Here is a 17,692-nt window from a genome sequence, read left to right on the forward strand (position 1 = left end):
TGTTTACCGCTTAATCACTGTTAAAATGCACCAGGAAAAAAGTCCATTTTCCTCATATGCCAAAGGTGCTCCCAACGTAATTTGAAACGCAAATGTAGAGGCATCTGAACAAGTGCTCTGCTCAAGGTACTATGTTGAGGGGGCAGATGAAAATGAAGAATCAGGGCCTTTTGGCTCAAAATCTGGTTAAGTGGAAACCCACGTAGGCCCTGGTGAAAGTGTCTGGAACCTTCTATCTAGGAGAGGTCCTGAGCGTTTTTCGCTCAGGATCTGGCCCTGTTTTGATCCCAGACCCTAAAACTGGGGCTTGGTTGGAGGAAGAGGCAGATCTCAAAATAGGACCAGAGCTTCAGGTAGTAAGAGCTTGAGGCGAGAAAATCTAGTGGTTCTCCAACGACAAAACATCTCAGCTCTTGAAATAGCTTTATTTTACTTAATGACAATTTAAAACACTTGCAACAGTGTTCTGTTCCAGAGTAACTGTTGCTAAGGGCAGGAAGCTCACTGCCAGGCTTGGCGAATGCTCGCCCGGCTCCACACTGGGGCTCCGCGGTCGGCAGGTGTCGCGCGTCCCCTGCTGGCGGCCCTTCCCAGAACCTGGGCTGGGTCTGGGGAAGAGAAAGCGAAAGCGGCGGGCGCCGGGACTCCCCAGCTCGAGGAGCGTCGCGGGCAGACAGAAGGGGGAAACGAAGGTGAGCCTGGGCGAGCGAGTTTCAGAGCTCGGGGCTCAGCACGTAGCAGAAAGCCCTCCGGAACTGCAGTCCCGAAGCCGCCGCTGGTGAGTTCGTGCGGCCGGAAGCCTGGAGCGCTAACGGACGCATCCCGACCCGCCACCCACTCCGCGCCCCCTGCTGCCCGTCCCCCTGAACCCCGGGGAGTGCGAGGGAGCCGGGCGGGGACCGCAGGGCGGCTCTTCGGAACTCGGCTGCGGCGGACGGGTGTGTGTGTGTGGGGGGGAGGGGTCGGGGGTCACGGGAATTTTTTTTAAAGGATGAGGCTCCTGGGGCGCCTGGGTGGCTCATTTAAGCGACCGATTTAGGCTCAGGTCATGATCTTGCGGTCTGGGGGCTCAAGACCCGCATCAGGCTCTGTACTGGCAGCTCAGAGCCTGGAGCCTGCTTCATATTCTGTCTGTCTCTCTCTCTGCCCCTCTCCCGCTCATGCTCTGTCTCTCTCAAAAATAAACAAACATTAAAAAAAAATTAAAAAAAAATGAGCAGAGGGATGAGGCTCCCTCTGCTCGGCAGAATGCCTTGTATGGTAGGAGGGACGTACTTATGGGCACCGGGGACCCAGGGGATCTTTCAGGGTAGGGGTGGGTAAAATGAGAAGCCGATGGGCGGGTTGGGCAGAGTCGGGATGGTGAGGCTAAGGGCGAGGATTGGGACCCCACCTCTGTAATTCCTCATCTTCCACCCGTAGATAACACCATGCGCTTCTGTGGCCTGAGAGCCTGGGCCTTCCTGCTGTTGGCTGACTTGGCTCTACTCTGGCTGCTTCAGGGGACTCTGGGGGCTCTGTTTCCCCGAGGGCTTCCAGGCCTGTGGCTGGAGGGGACCCTGCGACTCGGAGGGCTCTGGTGGCTGCTACAGGTGGGAGGACTGCTAGGATTGGTGAGAACACTGCTGCCCCCTCTCTGCCTGGTGATCCCGCTGTTTCTCTCCCTGAGAGCCCTGGTTCCAGGGGCCTTGAGTGCTCCCCCAGTCAGAGTGGCTTCGGCCCCTTGGAGCTGGCTGCTGTTGGAGTACGGGGCTGCAGGGCTAAGCTGGGCAATGTGGGCCCTGCTGAGCTCTCCAGGAGCCCAGGAGAAGCAGGGCCAGGAGAACAACACAGACTTGATGTGGAAGCTGCTGAAGCTCTCCAGGCCAGACCTGCCTTTCCTCCTTTTGGCCTTCATCTTCCTTGGTGGTGCCGTATGGGGTGAGTCAGGAGAGGGCATCGTGAATTGGGGGTTGGCAAAGGTCCTTGGTGCCGGCACATTCATCTGTTCTCTTTCATACCTATTCCAGGGGAGACATGGATCCCTTACTATACTGGTCGTGTCATTGACATCCTTGGAGGGGATTTCAAGCCTGATGCCTTTGCCAGGGCCATCTTTTCCATGTGCGTCATATCCGTTGTGAGGTAGGTGATGTTTGGGTCCATTTGGTAGTCCCACATCTTTACAGGTACCCTCCATTTCCTAACTTTGTTTTCATATCCTTTTGTTCGCAAAGCATAAAATAGTTAAACTAAAAATGCCTGTGTTTATTTATTCACCATTCTATTTTACACACCCATTCACTCATTCTTTCATTCACCATATTTACCCAACATTATACTTCCATTCCATCCTTGCTACCCTTTGCTGAAACCAGTTACTCAAAAGTACTTATTGGTCAAGCCACTGCTTTTTTTTTTTTTTTTTTAAATCAGTCCTCTGTTCTCTTTTCTTCTTTGTAGCATTTGGCATTTGAATAATCTCTTATTATTGATCTCTTTCTTCAGTTAGCTTTTATAAACTCCCTTTATACTTCCCGATCCACTCTATATCCTCTGGAGAATTTTTCTCCTTCTCTGGACCCTCAAATATAGTCTTTCCTCATGACCCAGTTCTTTGATTCTAAGAAAGCGTTTTCCTCTTGGGCGAGCTCAGCTCATCTGTGCAGGTGACTACGGGATCCATATTTCTACACCCAGCCCCAATCTTATAATCCGGTTGCCTCCTTGTCATTCCCATTGGGTAACCCACTCTCATCTCACACTCCACATACCCAGAGCTCCAAATGTATCATACTGCCTCCTGGTCTTCTTGAAAGTGGCTTCCTCTTCTTATTCCCATTTATGAAATGATCAGTTTCCTAGGCTCCAAGCAGCAGTATCATTGATGCCTTTCTGATGTTCAGACACTAGCCCCATCACTGTCTGCTTTCAAAGTGTTTTTCCTGTGGCTCTTTTCTGTCCATTTTCACTGTGATCTCCAGAGTTCCAACCCTCCTCATTTTACATCTGACGACCCCAGCAGCCTTCTAAACAGAGTAACTAGGTTTGTGTTAGAAGCCATATTTTGTGAAGTACTTGCTTCTATGCTTTCACATTTTTCCTTTAAGTTTTGTTGGAAAAGTGGTTGGTCTAAGAGGAATTCTCAACAGCAGGGACAGCAGAGATGAGGGAACAGCATGACTCTGGGGCTCCAGAGAATGGGAGGGCAAGGGAATTCATTGCTGTGGTTCCCACAATAAAGTATGTGGGATGAGGAAGAAAGACTTCAGAGTGGGGAGGAAAGAGACCAAGACAGAGGGGAAGGCTGGAGGGACAGCACCGAAGGAGGCCAGGTCAGAAGCAAGTCATAGGCTATTTCTCTTGACGACATCTCTTCATTGCTGTTACAGTTTTCCCTTGTGCCTTGCATGGAGTGAACCCCAGAAATGCTCATGGATTTGTATGTGTTGTGATTTTGCTCCCATATCTAGCTCACCATGACCTGTTTTTTCTTTCTCTGTTTATTCCTGCCCCTCCCCTTGTCTCCCTCTCTGTTTCTCTTCTGCCTCTTGTGGTACACTCTCTCCAACCTTGCATTTGTTTTCATTCCATGATTTCTCCTCTGCTTCCCTCACTCATTTCCTCCTTCCCTGCATCTGTTTTCCTGTTCATCCCCTTTCTCCTCCCTACCCCACAGCTCCCTGTGCGCAGGCTCCCGAGGAGGCATCTTCACCTTCACCGAGTCCAGTATCAACGTGCGGGTCAGGGAGCAGCTTTTCTCCTCCCTTCTGCGCCAGGACCTCAGTTTCTTCCAGGAGACTAAGACAGGTGGGGCCTGGAGTCCAGGTGTGGGATTCCCCTGGACATTTCTTGCCCCTCAGTGACCACTACCCCTCCCCGCCCCACCCCCAAACAGTTTCTCTTCCCGCCTCCACCTGCCGTGCCCGCACAAGGAGCTGCTGTGCTCTCTTTGGGACAGGGTAGTGGGGTGGCTTCCACCCGTCTCTCTGCAACTGAGGGGGGTGTTTGGATGAGGGGGCTGTGTCAATGGGGAGGGTCGGGGCGGGGGGTGTCTCTGGGGCTCTTCCATTACACACCATTTCCTCCCCGGCTCTGTCCTCCCCAGGGGAACTGAATTCAAGGTTGAGCTCGGATACCAAAATGTTGAGCCAGTGGCTTGCTTTTAATGCCAATGTGCTCTTGCGAAGCCTGGTCAAAACGGTGGGGCTGTATTGCTTCATGATCAGCCTGTCCCCTCGACTCACCCTCCTCTCTTTGCTCGAGATGCCTCTGGTAATAGCTGGTGAAAAGATGTACAATGTCCGCCATCAGGTATGTGTGGCTGGTGGGGAATCCCCAGGGGAGAAGAAAGCTCTCCCAAAGGTCTTCTCTTCTCAGCCCCAAGAGCAACAATTCTGACAGGCTTCAGAAGGGCCCTGACCCCTGGGACTTTATATAAATGTGTGTGTGCATATGTGTGTGTGCATGTGTGTGTGTGTGTATGTATGTGTGTGTTTGAGAGAGAGAGAGAGAAGGAGACAGGAAGGAGAGGGAGCATTTTTCTGGGGAGAGGATAAACTTTTTTTTTTAATTTTTAAAAAATATCTTACGTATTTTTAAATAGCATACAGAGAGCAGACAGAGGGGGACAGAGGATCAGAAGCAGGCTCCATGCTGACAGCAGAGAGCCCAACATGGGGCTCAATCTCATGAACCCTTTAGATCATGACCTGAGCCGAAGTCATACACTCAACCGACTGAGCCACCCAGGCGCCCCGGGAGAGGATAACTTCTTATCAGATTCTCAAAGGAGTCTGTACATACCTTCCCCACAAAAGATTAAAAGTGCTGTCTTAGAGGGTTTTAGATAGAATTTTCCCCTTTATAATTAGGGGAGGGAATTTGGATGGAGTGTAGAGAAAAGTAGAAACATGGAGTCAGGAAGTCCTGAGTCTGAATATCAGCTCCACTTTCTCTCTTTTTACAAAGATTGTGGTAAAGTATATATAATGTAAAAATTACCATTTTTACTGTTTTTAATTATGCCATTTCCGTGGCATTAAGTGCACTCCACATTGCTGTGCAACCATCACCACCCTCCATCTCCAGAACTTTCTTCATCTTCCCGAGCTGAAACTCGGTATCTAAGTAGGCGATAACTCCCCATTTCCCCTCCTCCCGGCGCCTGGCAATGACCATTCTACTTTCTGTCTCTATGAATTTGATTACTCTAGGTATCTCATACAGGAGGGATCATACAGTAGTTGTCTTTTTGTGATGGCTTATTTCATTTACTGTAATGTCCTCCAGGTTCATTCGTGTGGTAGAACGTGTCAGAATTTTCTTCCGCTTCAAGGCTAATCATCCATTGATGCATAGACCACAGTTTGTTTATCTGTTGCTGGACACTTGGGTAGCTTCCACCTTTTGGCTATAGTGAATGATGCTGCTGTGAACATGGGTGTGCAGATATCTGTTCGAGTCTCTGCATTCAGTTCTTTTGGGCATATGTCCAGCAGTAGAATCACTGGATCATATGGTGCCTCTGTATTTAATATTTTGAAGAGCCGCCATACTGGTTTCCACAGTGCCTGCACCATTTTACGTTCCCACTGGCAATACCCAAAGATTTCTGTTTCTCCACATCCCGCTCCGGCACTTGTTATCTTCTGTTTGTTTCTTCTTTATTACATTCCCCAGTACTTAGCATAGAACTGGAAGTTTGTACCTTTTGACCACCTTCCTCTAATCAATCCCTTATTGAACGTACAAACCGCAAGATCACGACCTGAGCCACCCCTGCCTCCGGTCTCTGGTAACTGCAGATCTGATGATCTCTTTTTCTGTGAAATTTTTTTTTCTTTAGATTCCACATATAAATGACATCATAGAGTATTTGTCTTACTCTGTCTAGCTCATTTCACTTAGTGTAATGCCCTCAAGTTCCATCCATGTTGTCGCAAATCGTGGGATTTTCTTCTTTTTTATGGCTGAATAAAATTCTGTTGTATACATATATGTACCACTTTTTAAAAAATAAGGACTGGGGTGCCTGGTAGGCTCAGTACTTCGGCTCAAGTCATGATCTCATGGTTCGTGAGTTCGAGCCCCATGTCGGGCTCTGGCTCTGTGCTCACAGCTCAGAGTCTGGAGCCTACTTTGGAGCCTGTGTCCTCCTCTCTCTCTGCCCCTCCCCCACTCATGCTTTGTCTGTCTCTATCTCTGTCTCAAAAATAAAATAAAAAGCATTAAAAATAAAAAAAAGAATAAAAAATAAGGGCCACCCTAATGGTTATGAAGTGATATCTCACCATGGTTTTGATTTGCATTTCCTTAATGATTAGTGGTGTTGAGCATCTTTTCATGTGCTTATTGGCTATTTTTATATATTTTGTGGAGAAATGTCTATTTAAGTCCTTTGCTCATTTTAAAAATTGGGTTGTGTTTTACTTGTTGAGTCGTAGGAGTTCTTTCAATATTCTGGAGATTAGCCCCTTATCAGATACATAATTTGGAAATGTTTTGTCCCATTCTGTGGGTTTCCTTTTCTCTCTGTTGATGGAGTCCTCTGATACATGAAAGTTTTTAATTTTGATGAAGACCAACTTACCTGTTTTTTCTTTTGTTGCTTGTGCTTTAAGTGTCATATCCAAGCAATCATCGCCAAATCTAGTGTCCTGAAGATTTTCCCCTATGTTTTCTTCTAAGAGTTTTATGGTTTTAGCTGTGGTTTAGGTTTTTGATCCATTTTGAGTTACATCCCCACCTTTTGTTAACTAGCTGTGGCCCTTTAGGAAAACTACCCCTTCTTTCTTCATTCAGACACTGAAACTGGTGTGAATTACCTTAAATGAAGGAACACAAATAGCGTGTATCTCCCGCACTACCTAGCACTGAGAGCTTGGTAATATTTTGTTCCCTCCCTCTCTGCTGTCAAGAGTCCTTCTGGAAAGAAATGGAAGAAGAGTGAAAGAGGACAGTTCGATATTTTTAGGTGGATCAGCAGAGCATCCCAAGGGCAGGAATGAGACCTGGGGGTGTCCTATCTTCTCCCAAGTCAGCCCCTCATATCCCCTGCCCTCCTTTTCCAGGCAGTGCTCCAGGAGATCCAGAACGCAGTGGCAAAAGCAGGGCAGGTGGTGCGGGAGGCAGTTGGAGGGCTGCAGACTGTGCGCAGTTTTGGGGCCGAGGAGCTGGAGCTCTGTCTCTATAAGGAGGCCCTGGAGCGATGCCGGCAGCTGTGGTGGCAACGAGACCTGGAACATACCCTCTATGGGCTCTTTCAGAGGGTGAGAAGGCTGCATGGCAGGGGATGGAGGGGAGAGGTGAGGGGGGGTGGGGGTCAAGGGGGCTGGGGGTGTGGGGGAGTGAGGAGAGGTGGGGGGTGGGGGGTAGGACTTAGGTAAGGGCAAGGAAAGCAATGGGAAACTTCCAGCTCATCCTGGGGTCTCTGGTGTTCAATGTGGTAGGAGTGGGGAGGGCAAAGAATGTAGACTCTTTCTCAGTGCCTTTCTCTTTTTTTAAGTTTATTGAGAGAGAGAGAGAGAGAGAGAGAGAGAGAGAGAGAGAGAAGAGAGAGAGAGCGCATGATCAGGGAGCAGGGGAAGGGCAGAGAGAGAACATCCCAAGCAGGCTCTGCACTGTCAGCATGGAGCCCAATGCGAGGCTCGAACTTACAAACCGCGAGATCATGACCTGAGCCAAAATCAAGAATCTGACACTTAACGGACTGAGCCACTGAGGTGCCCCTCTCAGTGCCTTTCTTTTCACCTTCCAGATGCTGCGTTTGGGAATGCAGGCACTGATGCTGTACCGTGGACTGCAGCAGATTCTGGCTGGGGACCTCACCCAGGGTGCACTGCTCTCCTTTCTGCTGTACCAGGAGGTGGCGGCCACGCATGTGCATGTGAGTCAGGAACCTGTGCATACTGTTTGTCCCCCTGTTTTCTTTCCTCTCTGGCCTCTGGGCCTTCGGCTTTATCTGCTGCCCTTAAAAATACAAAACAAAACAAAACAACCCCCAACTCACTGTGTTATGAAGAATTTCAAACATATGCAAAAAAAAAAAAAAGATAAACTGTAATGAATCTGCATGTACCCATCACCTACTTTAAAATTCTCAACTCATGGCCAGTCTGACTCCTCTGTACCCCCACCCATATTATTTTGAGGCAAATTGAAGATATAGTTTTATCTGTAAATGGTTTAGTACGTATCTCTAAATATCTCTATATTTACAAAATCTGGCCACAAAGCCCTCATCACACCAACAACAACAACAAAAAAAGTCACAGTAATTCTTCAAATTCATGCACTACAGTGGTTTCATACAGGTAACATATGTGTATGTACTCCATTTATCTCTCTCTTGTGTATATGTGTGGGGGCGTCAGCCATGAATGCTCAGTGCCTAGACCCCTTGAATTATTAGGATTTGCAAAACAGGGACACATTCCCCTTCCTTCATTTACTAGCCGGAATGCATCTATGTGCAGGGAGACTTCCCCTCATCTGCTCTTTGGTTACCCAGTGGTACAGGTTGAGTAGGAAAGGCAAAATAGCATTTAGTTCTTTCCCAATATTTACTGGTTTTCAAAAAATAATTAGTTACTTGGTCTTGGTCTTTATTGTATAATTTTCCTAGATGTTTGTGAAACATCTTACATGTATGGAGAATTGGGCTAGGTATGAGGTGGGCACCGTGCCTGCTTTTAAGGAGCTCCCTATCTATCTAGTTAGACAAGACGGAGTGTGCCCAAATGATACGGAACAGTGATAGGAAGGGTCTGGGGATAGAAATAGTGCCATATGGGAGGGGTGTGGACCTCTCCATCCTTTACGTTGTGAATTGGCAGAAGTGGGGTTTTGGGTTGCCTTTAAATTCCATCTAAATTACACATTTGAAGGTAGGGAATCCTTTTTTTAAAAAATTTTTTTAAGTTTATTCATTTTTGAGAGCGAGAGAGACAGAATGTGAACAGGGGAGGGGCAGAGAGAGGGAGACACGGAATCTGAAGCAGGCTCCAGGCTCTGAGCTGTCAGCACAGAGCCTGACGCCAGGCTCGAATTCACGAATCGTGAGATCATGACTTGAGCTGAAGACGCTTAACACACTGAGCCACCCAGGTGCCCCTAGGGGATCCTTTTTGGATGAGGGGAGGAGAGACTTGGCCAGGGTGTCGCAGTGGAGCGTGTTAGGAGCTGGGGAGTTGGCGTCTGGGGAAGCTACGTTTGATTAGCTGACCCCTCCCTTTCTGTTTTCCAGGTCCTGGTATACATGTGTGGAGATATGCTCTGCAACATAGGGGCTGCCGAGAAAGTTTTCCAATACCTGGACCGAGAGCCAAATATGCCTCCTTTGGGGACGCTGGCGCCTTCCACTCTGCAGGGGCTTGTGGAATTCCAAGATGTCTCTTTTGCATATCCCAATTGCCCTGACCAGCCTGTGCTCAAGGTGTCTGAAAGGGGGAGGGAACCTGGACCCCTCGCTCCCAGGGGGTGAGGCCTGTAGACCATTTGCCTCTGAGAAGTTGATCTTACCTCTGACAGAAAGAGAAGGGGAGGGTCCGGAGGCAAGCCTCTAACTGTTTCCTGACTTTTCTAGGGGCTGACGTTCACCCTATGTCCTGGTCAGATGACTGCACTGGTGGGACCCAATGGGTCTGGGAAGAGCACCGTGGCTGCCCTGCTGCAGAATCTGTATCAGCCCACTAAAGGGCAGGTGCTGCTGGACGGGAGGCCCGTCTCCCAGTATGAACACTGCTACCTGCACCGGCAGGTGGGTGGGGAGGAAGAAGAGGGTTAGGAGGAGATAGGAGGGAAGAACCATGTGCAGACAGCATGGGGGATCCGTGGAAGAAACACAAGGAGCCCGTTCTTTTTTTTCTTTTTTAAGTTCATTTATTTGGAGAGAGAGCGAGTGTGTGTGTGTGAATGGGGGCAGGGCAGAGAGAGAAGGAGAGAGAGAGAATTCCAAGCAGGCTCCATGTTGTCACGTGGAGCCCAACTGGGGCCTCGATCTTATGAACTGTGAGATCATGATCTGAGCCGAAATCAAGAGTCAGATGCTTAACCGACTGAGCCACCCAGGCGCCCCATGAAGAGTCCATTCTGAGGGAGGCAGACGAGGAGGTAAGGAGGATCTCTGCCATGGGGGTTTACGCACAGCCCTCTGCGCCCATCGCCTCTGCACAGGTGGCTTCGGTTGGGCAGGAGCCTGTGCTGTTCTCGGGTTCTGTGAGGGACAACATTGCTTATGGGCTGAAGAGCTGCGGTGATGAGAAGGTGATGGCTGCTGCCCGCGGTGCCAGTGCAGACAGGTTCATACAGGAGATGGAGCATGGACTGGATTCAGGTACCTTCGGTCAGAAGAGAAACTGGGGATTCTTGGGGGTGTGGGTTGTGTCCCCGCAAGTCCATGTCTGGTGTTTCCTTGCCCTTTGCTTGGCTCCGACTTCTCCTTCCCCAACACCAGGAGTTCTTTAGTTGCCCGTCCTGTCCGGGAATCTTTGTTCCCAACAGCTGGTGGGAGTAGTGCTCCCTCTATGAAGCGTGCTCCCTCTATGAGGGCAGCCCCCACAGGTCCTCACACCGGCTCTCATAACCCCTGATGCGTGCGAGGGGAAATACCAGTTGTACACTTGCCCCTGCTCCTGAGGAGGATGTTGTTGTGGCCACTGGTGTCTGAAGAAGGGTATTTCTCCATTTCTTCAGATGTAGGGGAGAAAGGGAATCAGTTGGCTGTGGGACAGAAACAATGTCTGGCCATCGCCCGGGCCCTTGTGCGGGACCCACAAGTCCTCATCCTGGATGAAGCCACCAGTGCCCTGGACGTCCAGTGTGAGCAGTCTGTAAGTACTGGTGTGGGAGGGTAGGACAGTGGGACCTGAGGAGGCACGTTTGAAGGACCAGTCTATGCAGAATTGGGCGGATGAGTCTCTGTGCCTTTTCAGGGGGTGGGGAATGGAATGGAGAATACCGGGTGTGGGAACACCCCCTCTTTCTCCACAGCTCCCTTTTCTATCCGCCTCCTGCAGTGGGACAGCTGAGAGGGAAGGGCAGTTTATCTTGCACTCATTCCAACTTTCTGGTCTTTCATGCTTTCTTCACCCTGTGCCATAAGAGATGGTGCCCACTGGGGACGTGGTGCCCACCCCGTTCTTACCTTTCTGAGGTGTTGTGACCCTCCCCCTTCAGCTGCAGGACTGGAGATCCCGCGGGGACCGAACGGTGCTGGTGATCGCGCACAGGCTGCAGACGGTGCAGAGTGCGGACCAGATCCTGGTGCTCAGGCAGGGAGAGCTGCTGGAGCACACTCAGCTCGCCAAGGGGCAGGACCTCTATTCCCGTCTGCTGCAGACACACCTGGAGGACTGAGGCCCCAGGACACCAAGCCCTCTCATGGCCACCTCCGTGACCCAGAGCAGCTCGTGCTTTCAGTTTCCCTGGGCTCGTGTCTCTGGGTAGTCATTCCTGGAGTCTGGGAGCATGCTGGAAGTTTGGACCACGTGTGCTCTTATTGCGGCTGGCAGTGGGGGGGAGGGGGGGTGTTATCTGTGACCATTTCCCTAGTGCTGAGTAGTGTATTGTGATATAATACATCTATTTAAAAATTGTTTTCTTATTAAAAGAGGCTCATAAATATGGAGAACAAACTGAGGGTTGCTGGAGGGGTTGCGGGAGGGGGGATGGGCTAAATGGGTAAAGGGGCATTAAGGAATCTACTCCTGAAATCATTGCTTCACCATATACTAACTAATTCGGATGTAAATTTTAAAAAATAAAAAATAAAGTCAAATTACAAAAAAATTGTTTTCTTATTACGTAAATGGCACATGTTCGTAAAACTAACCCTTGTTTCACTTTCCAGAGGTAACCGTAGCTACTACTTTGCCAGCTATCCTATCAGTGTCTTACCCGTTCTTTCAGATAAATATTAGCCAATATGACATAAATATTCACCAGGTTGCCTCTCTGTATCTTTCCCCATTCTCACTGATGTCTGTAGAGTATGGGGTGGGAGTAGAGCACAGTTCCCTAATTAACAGTGTTAATAAGACATTTGATAATATCTACCATTTATTAGAGTTTTAATATGAATAAGAACTATGCTAAATGTTTTTCAGGTATTATCATATTTAGTCCTTTTCCTCTCAACCCTATGAGATTGGTTGTTATTATCCCCATCTTACAGATGAGGAAACAGTCTCAAAGAGATTAAATAACTTCCAAGGTTATACAGTGGTGGAGTTGGAGTTGAATCCAGGCCTGACCTCTGAGTCCACAATCTCAACCAACAAATTATATTATATCTTGTGTTCATAATCTTGAATTCATAATCAGATCAGGTAAATGGCTCTGAATCCACTCTCTCTCTCTAGTCCCGTTGTTATTATAACTTGTATTTAGTCTTAGGGGCATCTGGATGGCTCAGTCAGCTGAGCATCTGACTCTTAATTTCGGCTCAGGTCATGATCTCATGGTTTCGTGGGTTCGAGCCCAGCATCAGGCTCTGTGCTGACAGTGTGGAGCCTGCTTGGGATTCTTCCTTTCTGTCCCTCTCTGGTTTAAGCTCTCTCTGTCCTCTCTCAAAATAAATAAATAAATAATTAAAAACTAAAACAAACAACTTTCATTTAGTCTTATATGATCTCATCTCCAAAGAAGTTTCCACACCATTGGTTCATCTCCTCCAGCCATTATTCACGAAGTCATTGTTTTCCTAGCAGACACATAGGGTGATGTCACTTCTGTGAAGTCCTTCAAGTGATCTTCATTCTTTTCTGCTCAGATCTTCCTCAGAGTATGCAAGGTGGTCCAGCCCATTTGTAGCCCCCTTTCCTGTTGTGTTAAGCTTCAGCCACAGCTAACTTCCTGCCCTCCTAAGTTCTTTGTGCCTTTGCATATGGTGTGTTCTTCCCATTCCCTGAAACACCCTTCCAATTTATCCCAAGTTCTTCAAGATTTAACTCAGTGGTCGGGTCTAGGAAGACTTTCCTTATCTCCTTAGTCTGGAGAAAGTACTTTCGTTGCTTCAGAGCTTGCCTTTTTCACAGCTTTTATTAAACTATCCTCCCACACCTTTGTTCTTCCACTAGACCATGAACTCCTGGATGGAAGGCTGTTTTTCTTATTAAGCTTCCTATTGACTACCTGGCACAGGGCTCCATTCATAGTAGACAATGAGCAAATGTCTGTTGCACAAATGAATAAATCTCAGTTCTCCCTACACACGCCAAGCACTGAAGATTCAAAGCCATGTACATTACTGCCTTTTGGGAAGGCCTTACCTTTGAAGGTTCCTATTCTAGGAAAGAGAAACTTTCACATTTCCAGAAACAGCAGGTACTTTCCAGTTCAAGCAATGAACTAGCCAGCATGTCTGCTGTTCTGGATTTTTTTTTTTTTTTTTTTTTTTGCCTGGCAACTGTTGGGAACAGGGTGGGGTGAAAGTAGGTAGCTTCTTATGCAGATAAGCTTTTGCTTCATTCTGCTGTTTATGTCTTGACTATCACAGAACATGAAATACCTGTTTGGAAGGAGAGAAATCTGGCCTGATTCCTTCCTTCCTCTATTTATACAATAGGAATAATAATTCCTGTATCTCTCAACCTTATGGAAACTGTAGCCCTCTGGAAGAAGATAATTTGTTAAAATTCTTTGATATCTTCACTATAATGACACCCATAGATTCCTAATACTTTAAGCCTGGAAGTCATCTTAAAAATAACTAGCAGTCAAATCTTATTTTAAAGAAAGGCAAACCAGCCTGAAATCACACGGCTAGTCAGTGATTGAGCTGGGAAGAAAACTCAGGCATCCAGATGGGCAGGTCAGAAAGTTGTAGCAGACCTTACGATCTTAGGATATCTTGAAAGATGGCTATCTCAAGGAAACTCCCAGGTAGACCTGATATCAGACACACGTTCTGAAAATGTTCCCTGGTGGTGAAAGTGTGGACCTTAGGCAAATGCCTCCAAGTGTGGTCTGTTTGGTAACCACAGATATTATTAATTCTGGTTTGTTCCAGAGTCCTAATTCTTTTTTAAAATTAATTAATTAATTACTTTTTAATTTATATCCAAATTAGTTAGCATATAGTGCAACAATGATTTCAGAAGCAGATTCCTTAATGCCCCTTACCCATTTAGCCCATCTCCCCTCCCACAATCCCTCCAGCAACCCTGTTTGTTCTCTATACTTAAGAGTCTCTTATGTTTTGTCCCCCTCCCTGTTTTTCTATTATTTTTTGCTTCTCTTCCCTTATGTTCATCTGTTTTGTATTTTAAATTCCTCATATGAGTGAAGTCATATGATATTTGTCTTTCTCTGACTAGCTAATTTCTCTTAGCATAATACCCTCCAGATCCATCCATGTAGTTGCAAATGGTAAGATTTCATTCTTTTTGATTGCCGAGTAATACTCCATTGTATATATATACCACATGAATGAATATATCCATTCATCCGTTGATGGACATTTGGACTCTTTCCATACTTTGGCTATTGTTGATAGCACTGCTATAAACATTGGGGTGCATGTGCCCCTTTGAAACAGCACACCTGTATCCCTTGAATAAATACCTAGTAGTGCAATTGCTGGGTAGTTCTATTTTAAATTTTTTGAGGAACCTCCATACTGTTTTGCAGAGTGGCTGCACCAGTTGTCATTCCCACCAGCAGTGCCAAAGAGATCCTCTTTCTCCACATCTGCTGTTGCCTGAGTTGTTAATTTTAACCATTCTGACTGGTGTGAAGTGGTATCTCATTGTGGTTTTGATTTGTATTTTCCTGATGATGACTGATGTTGAGCATTTTTTCATGTGTCGGTTGGCCATCTCTCTGGATGTCTTCTTTGGAGAAGTGTCTATTCATGTCTTTTGTCCATTTCTTCACTGGATTATTTGTTTTTTGGGTGTTGAGTCTGATAAGTTCTTTATAGATTTTGGATACTAACTCTTTATCCAATATGTCATTTGCAATTATCCTTTCCCATTCTGTTGGTTGCCTTTTAGTTTTGCTGATTGTTTCCTTTGCTGTGCAGCAGCTGAGGTCAAAGAGGTTTTTGCCTGTTTTCTCCTCTAGGATTTTGATGGCTTCCTGTCTTATGTTTAGGTCTTTCATCCATTTTGAGTTTATTGTTGTGTTTGGTGTAAGAAAGTGGTCCAGGTTCATTTTTCTGCATGCCGCTGTCCCATTTTCCCAGCACCATTTGCTGAAGAGACTGTCTTTTTTTCCATTGGATATTCTTTCCTGCTTTGTCAAAGATTAGTTGGCCATGCATTTGTGGGTTCATTTCTGGGTTCTTTATTCTGTTCCATTGGTTTGAGGGTGTGTTTTTGTGCCAGTACCATACTGTCTTGATGATTACAGCTTTGTAATACATCTTGAAGCCCAGGATTGTGATGCCTCCAGCTTCGGTTTTCTTTTTCTTTAATTTATTTTTGAGAGAGAGAGAGAGAGAGAGAGAGAGAGAGAGAGAGAGAGATCACCAATGGGGAAGGGGCAGAGAGAGAGGGAGACACAGAATCTGAAGCAGGCTCCAGGCTCCGAGCTGTCAGCACAGAGCCTGATGCGGGGCTCGACCCCACGACCTGTGAGATCATGACCTGAGCTGAAGCCAGAACTGACTTAACTGACTGAGCCACCCAGGCACCGCTTGGTTTTCTTTTTCAAGATTGTTTTGGCTATTCGGGGTCTTTTCTGGTTCCATACAAATTGTAGGATTGTTCTAGCTCTGTGAAGAATGCTGGTGTTATTTTGATAGGGATTGCCCAAGTTCTAATTCTTTTCATTCACCCCACCTACCCTCCAATGCCATTTGATCTTCTGGACCCTCAACTTCCCCATCTTGTCACTTACCTTCAGCATCTTTTCTATTCAGTCATATTTTAATCTTTCCAAAGGAAGAAGGGAGACCTTAGGAAACTCTCATAGATTTTTTTTGGAGCCCCCAGAAAACCTCCCATTCCATCTGCTTTGCCCTGTGTGGAAATAGAGTTGAATTTCAAGTCCTTTATGCCCCAGCCCAATAGGGTAACCAACTTACAGTCCACAGTGCAGTTGTGATTCAAGAGGAGGAAGAGTGGAGTTGTCAGAATTTTGGGGAAAAGACTAGGGTGTAGGGAAAACAAAGATCTTCCCAGTTTTTGGTGCTGAGTAAAAGAGCACCCATCTTATTTAGTCTGATGCCCATCTGGTGGTCCTAGGAAATACTGGGTTTTGAAACTAGAGTTTTATGGACTTAAAAGTTGTAATAATTTAAATTTATTTTATTTTACATTTCTTTATTTTTTGAGAGACATAGAGCACAAGTTGGGGAGGGGCAGAGAGAGAAGGAGACACAGAATTCGAAGCAGGCTCCAGGCTCTGAGCTGTTGGCACAGAGCCCAACGCGGGGCTTGAACTCACAAACCATGAGATCATGACCAAAGCCAAAGTCAGACACTTAACTGACTGAGCCACCCAGGTGCCCCAAAAATTGTAAGAATTTTAATGCCAATAATCATTCTAGTGCTATACTATGTGCCTGACTTGTATCTTCTTACTTTATCTTCAGGATAATCCTATGTGACAGATATTACTATATCAATTCTAAGAATGAGAAAATGGAGGTTCAGACACATTTACTAACTTGCCTGCATCACAAAGCTTTGGAAAAGATGGACTCTGCCCAGCTTTACTACAAAACTCCTTGAAAGAGTTGCCTATACTCCCTCTATCTGCTTACCTTCTTACTATTTCCTTTTTTAAAGATACAATTTATTTGAATAGGCCTTTATATTAATGTGATTTAAAATTCAAAAGCCACAAAAAGGTATACAAAGGCAACTCTCACTCCCATCCTTCTCATGGTTCACCAAGACCCCTTGCATGCACAATCCATGTTCCAAGCTTTATGATTGTCCTTCCAGGGAAATTTTATGAAAATTTAAGCAAATATGTGTATATGTTCTTGTTCCCTATTTTTTACAAAGAGCATGTCCTTAGACCCACTGTTGTGAACATTATTTTTTACACTTAGAAACATATGTCTATATAGTATTCTGTTTTATGGAAGTACCATATTTCATTTAACCCGTCTTCTCCTATAGGTTATTGGAAGTCTTTGGTTTTATAAACAATGCCTTACATAAACATATTAATACACATGTGCAAGAATATCAGTAGGATAAAATTCTAAAGGGGGAGTTGTTGAGTCTAAGTGTATATATATTACTAATATTGATACTTGTTGCAAAATTGCCTTCATATAGCTTATATTCATGCACAGTTCCATCAGCAATATACGAATTCATCTGTTTCCTTACCAACACAAAGTGTTAATTTAAAAAATAATCTTTTTAAGTTTATTTATTTATTTTGAGAGAGACAGAGACAGCATGAGTCGGGGGTGGGGGGCAGAGAGAATCCCAAGCAGGCTCCACACCATCAGTGTAGAGCCTGATGTGGGGCTTGAACTCATGAAACTGTGAGGTCATGACTTGAGCTGAAACCAAGAGTCTGGTGCTTTACCAACTGAGCCACCCAGGTATCCCAAATGTTGTTAATTTTTTAGATTTCATCAATCTTATGGATAAAAAATGATATTATATGGTATTGTCATTTGTTTTTATTACCACTTACATAAGAAGGATTCTAAATTCAGCAAGAAGAACTGGGACACAAAGATGAGAAACACACACACACACACACACACACAAAACAACAGCAGCAAAACATCTGTGTAAAA

General features: G+C 46.1%; 1 protein-coding gene across 2 annotated transcripts; it reads left to right on the plus strand.

The window, feature by feature from the left end:
* The first annotated feature begins 600 nt into the window (after positions 1-600).
* TAP2 (transporter 2, ATP binding cassette subfamily B member) lies at positions 601-11,730 on the plus strand. 2 transcript variants are annotated; one of them, XM_015073536.3, is made up of 12 exons: positions 601-778; positions 1,423-1,920; positions 2,010-2,124; positions 3,659-3,789; positions 4,088-4,293; positions 7,053-7,250; positions 7,739-7,867; positions 9,227-9,415; positions 9,566-9,739; positions 10,156-10,315; positions 10,675-10,811; positions 11,158-11,730. In XM_015073536.3, exons 2-12 carry the CDS (start codon positions 1,431-1,433, stop codon positions 11,335-11,337), a joined length of 2,109 nt encoding a protein of 702 aa, XP_014929022.2. In that variant the 5' UTR covers positions 601-778; positions 1,423-1,430; the 3' UTR covers positions 11,338-11,730. The 2 variants fall into 2 exon arrangements, with proteins under 2 accessions (XP_014929022.2, XP_026913844.2); XM_027058043.2 differs by lacking the exon at positions 601-778 and adding an exon at positions 785-938 and having other exon boundaries at positions 11,158-11,689.
* Positions 11,731-17,692: the final 5,962 nt, after the last annotated feature.

The sequence above is a fragment of the Acinonyx jubatus genome, chromosome B2 (genome assembly GCF_027475565.1).
Source record: "Acinonyx jubatus isolate Ajub_Pintada_27869175 chromosome B2, VMU_Ajub_asm_v1.0, whole genome shotgun sequence".
NCBI lineage: Eukaryota > Metazoa > Chordata > Mammalia > Carnivora > Felidae > Acinonyx > Acinonyx jubatus.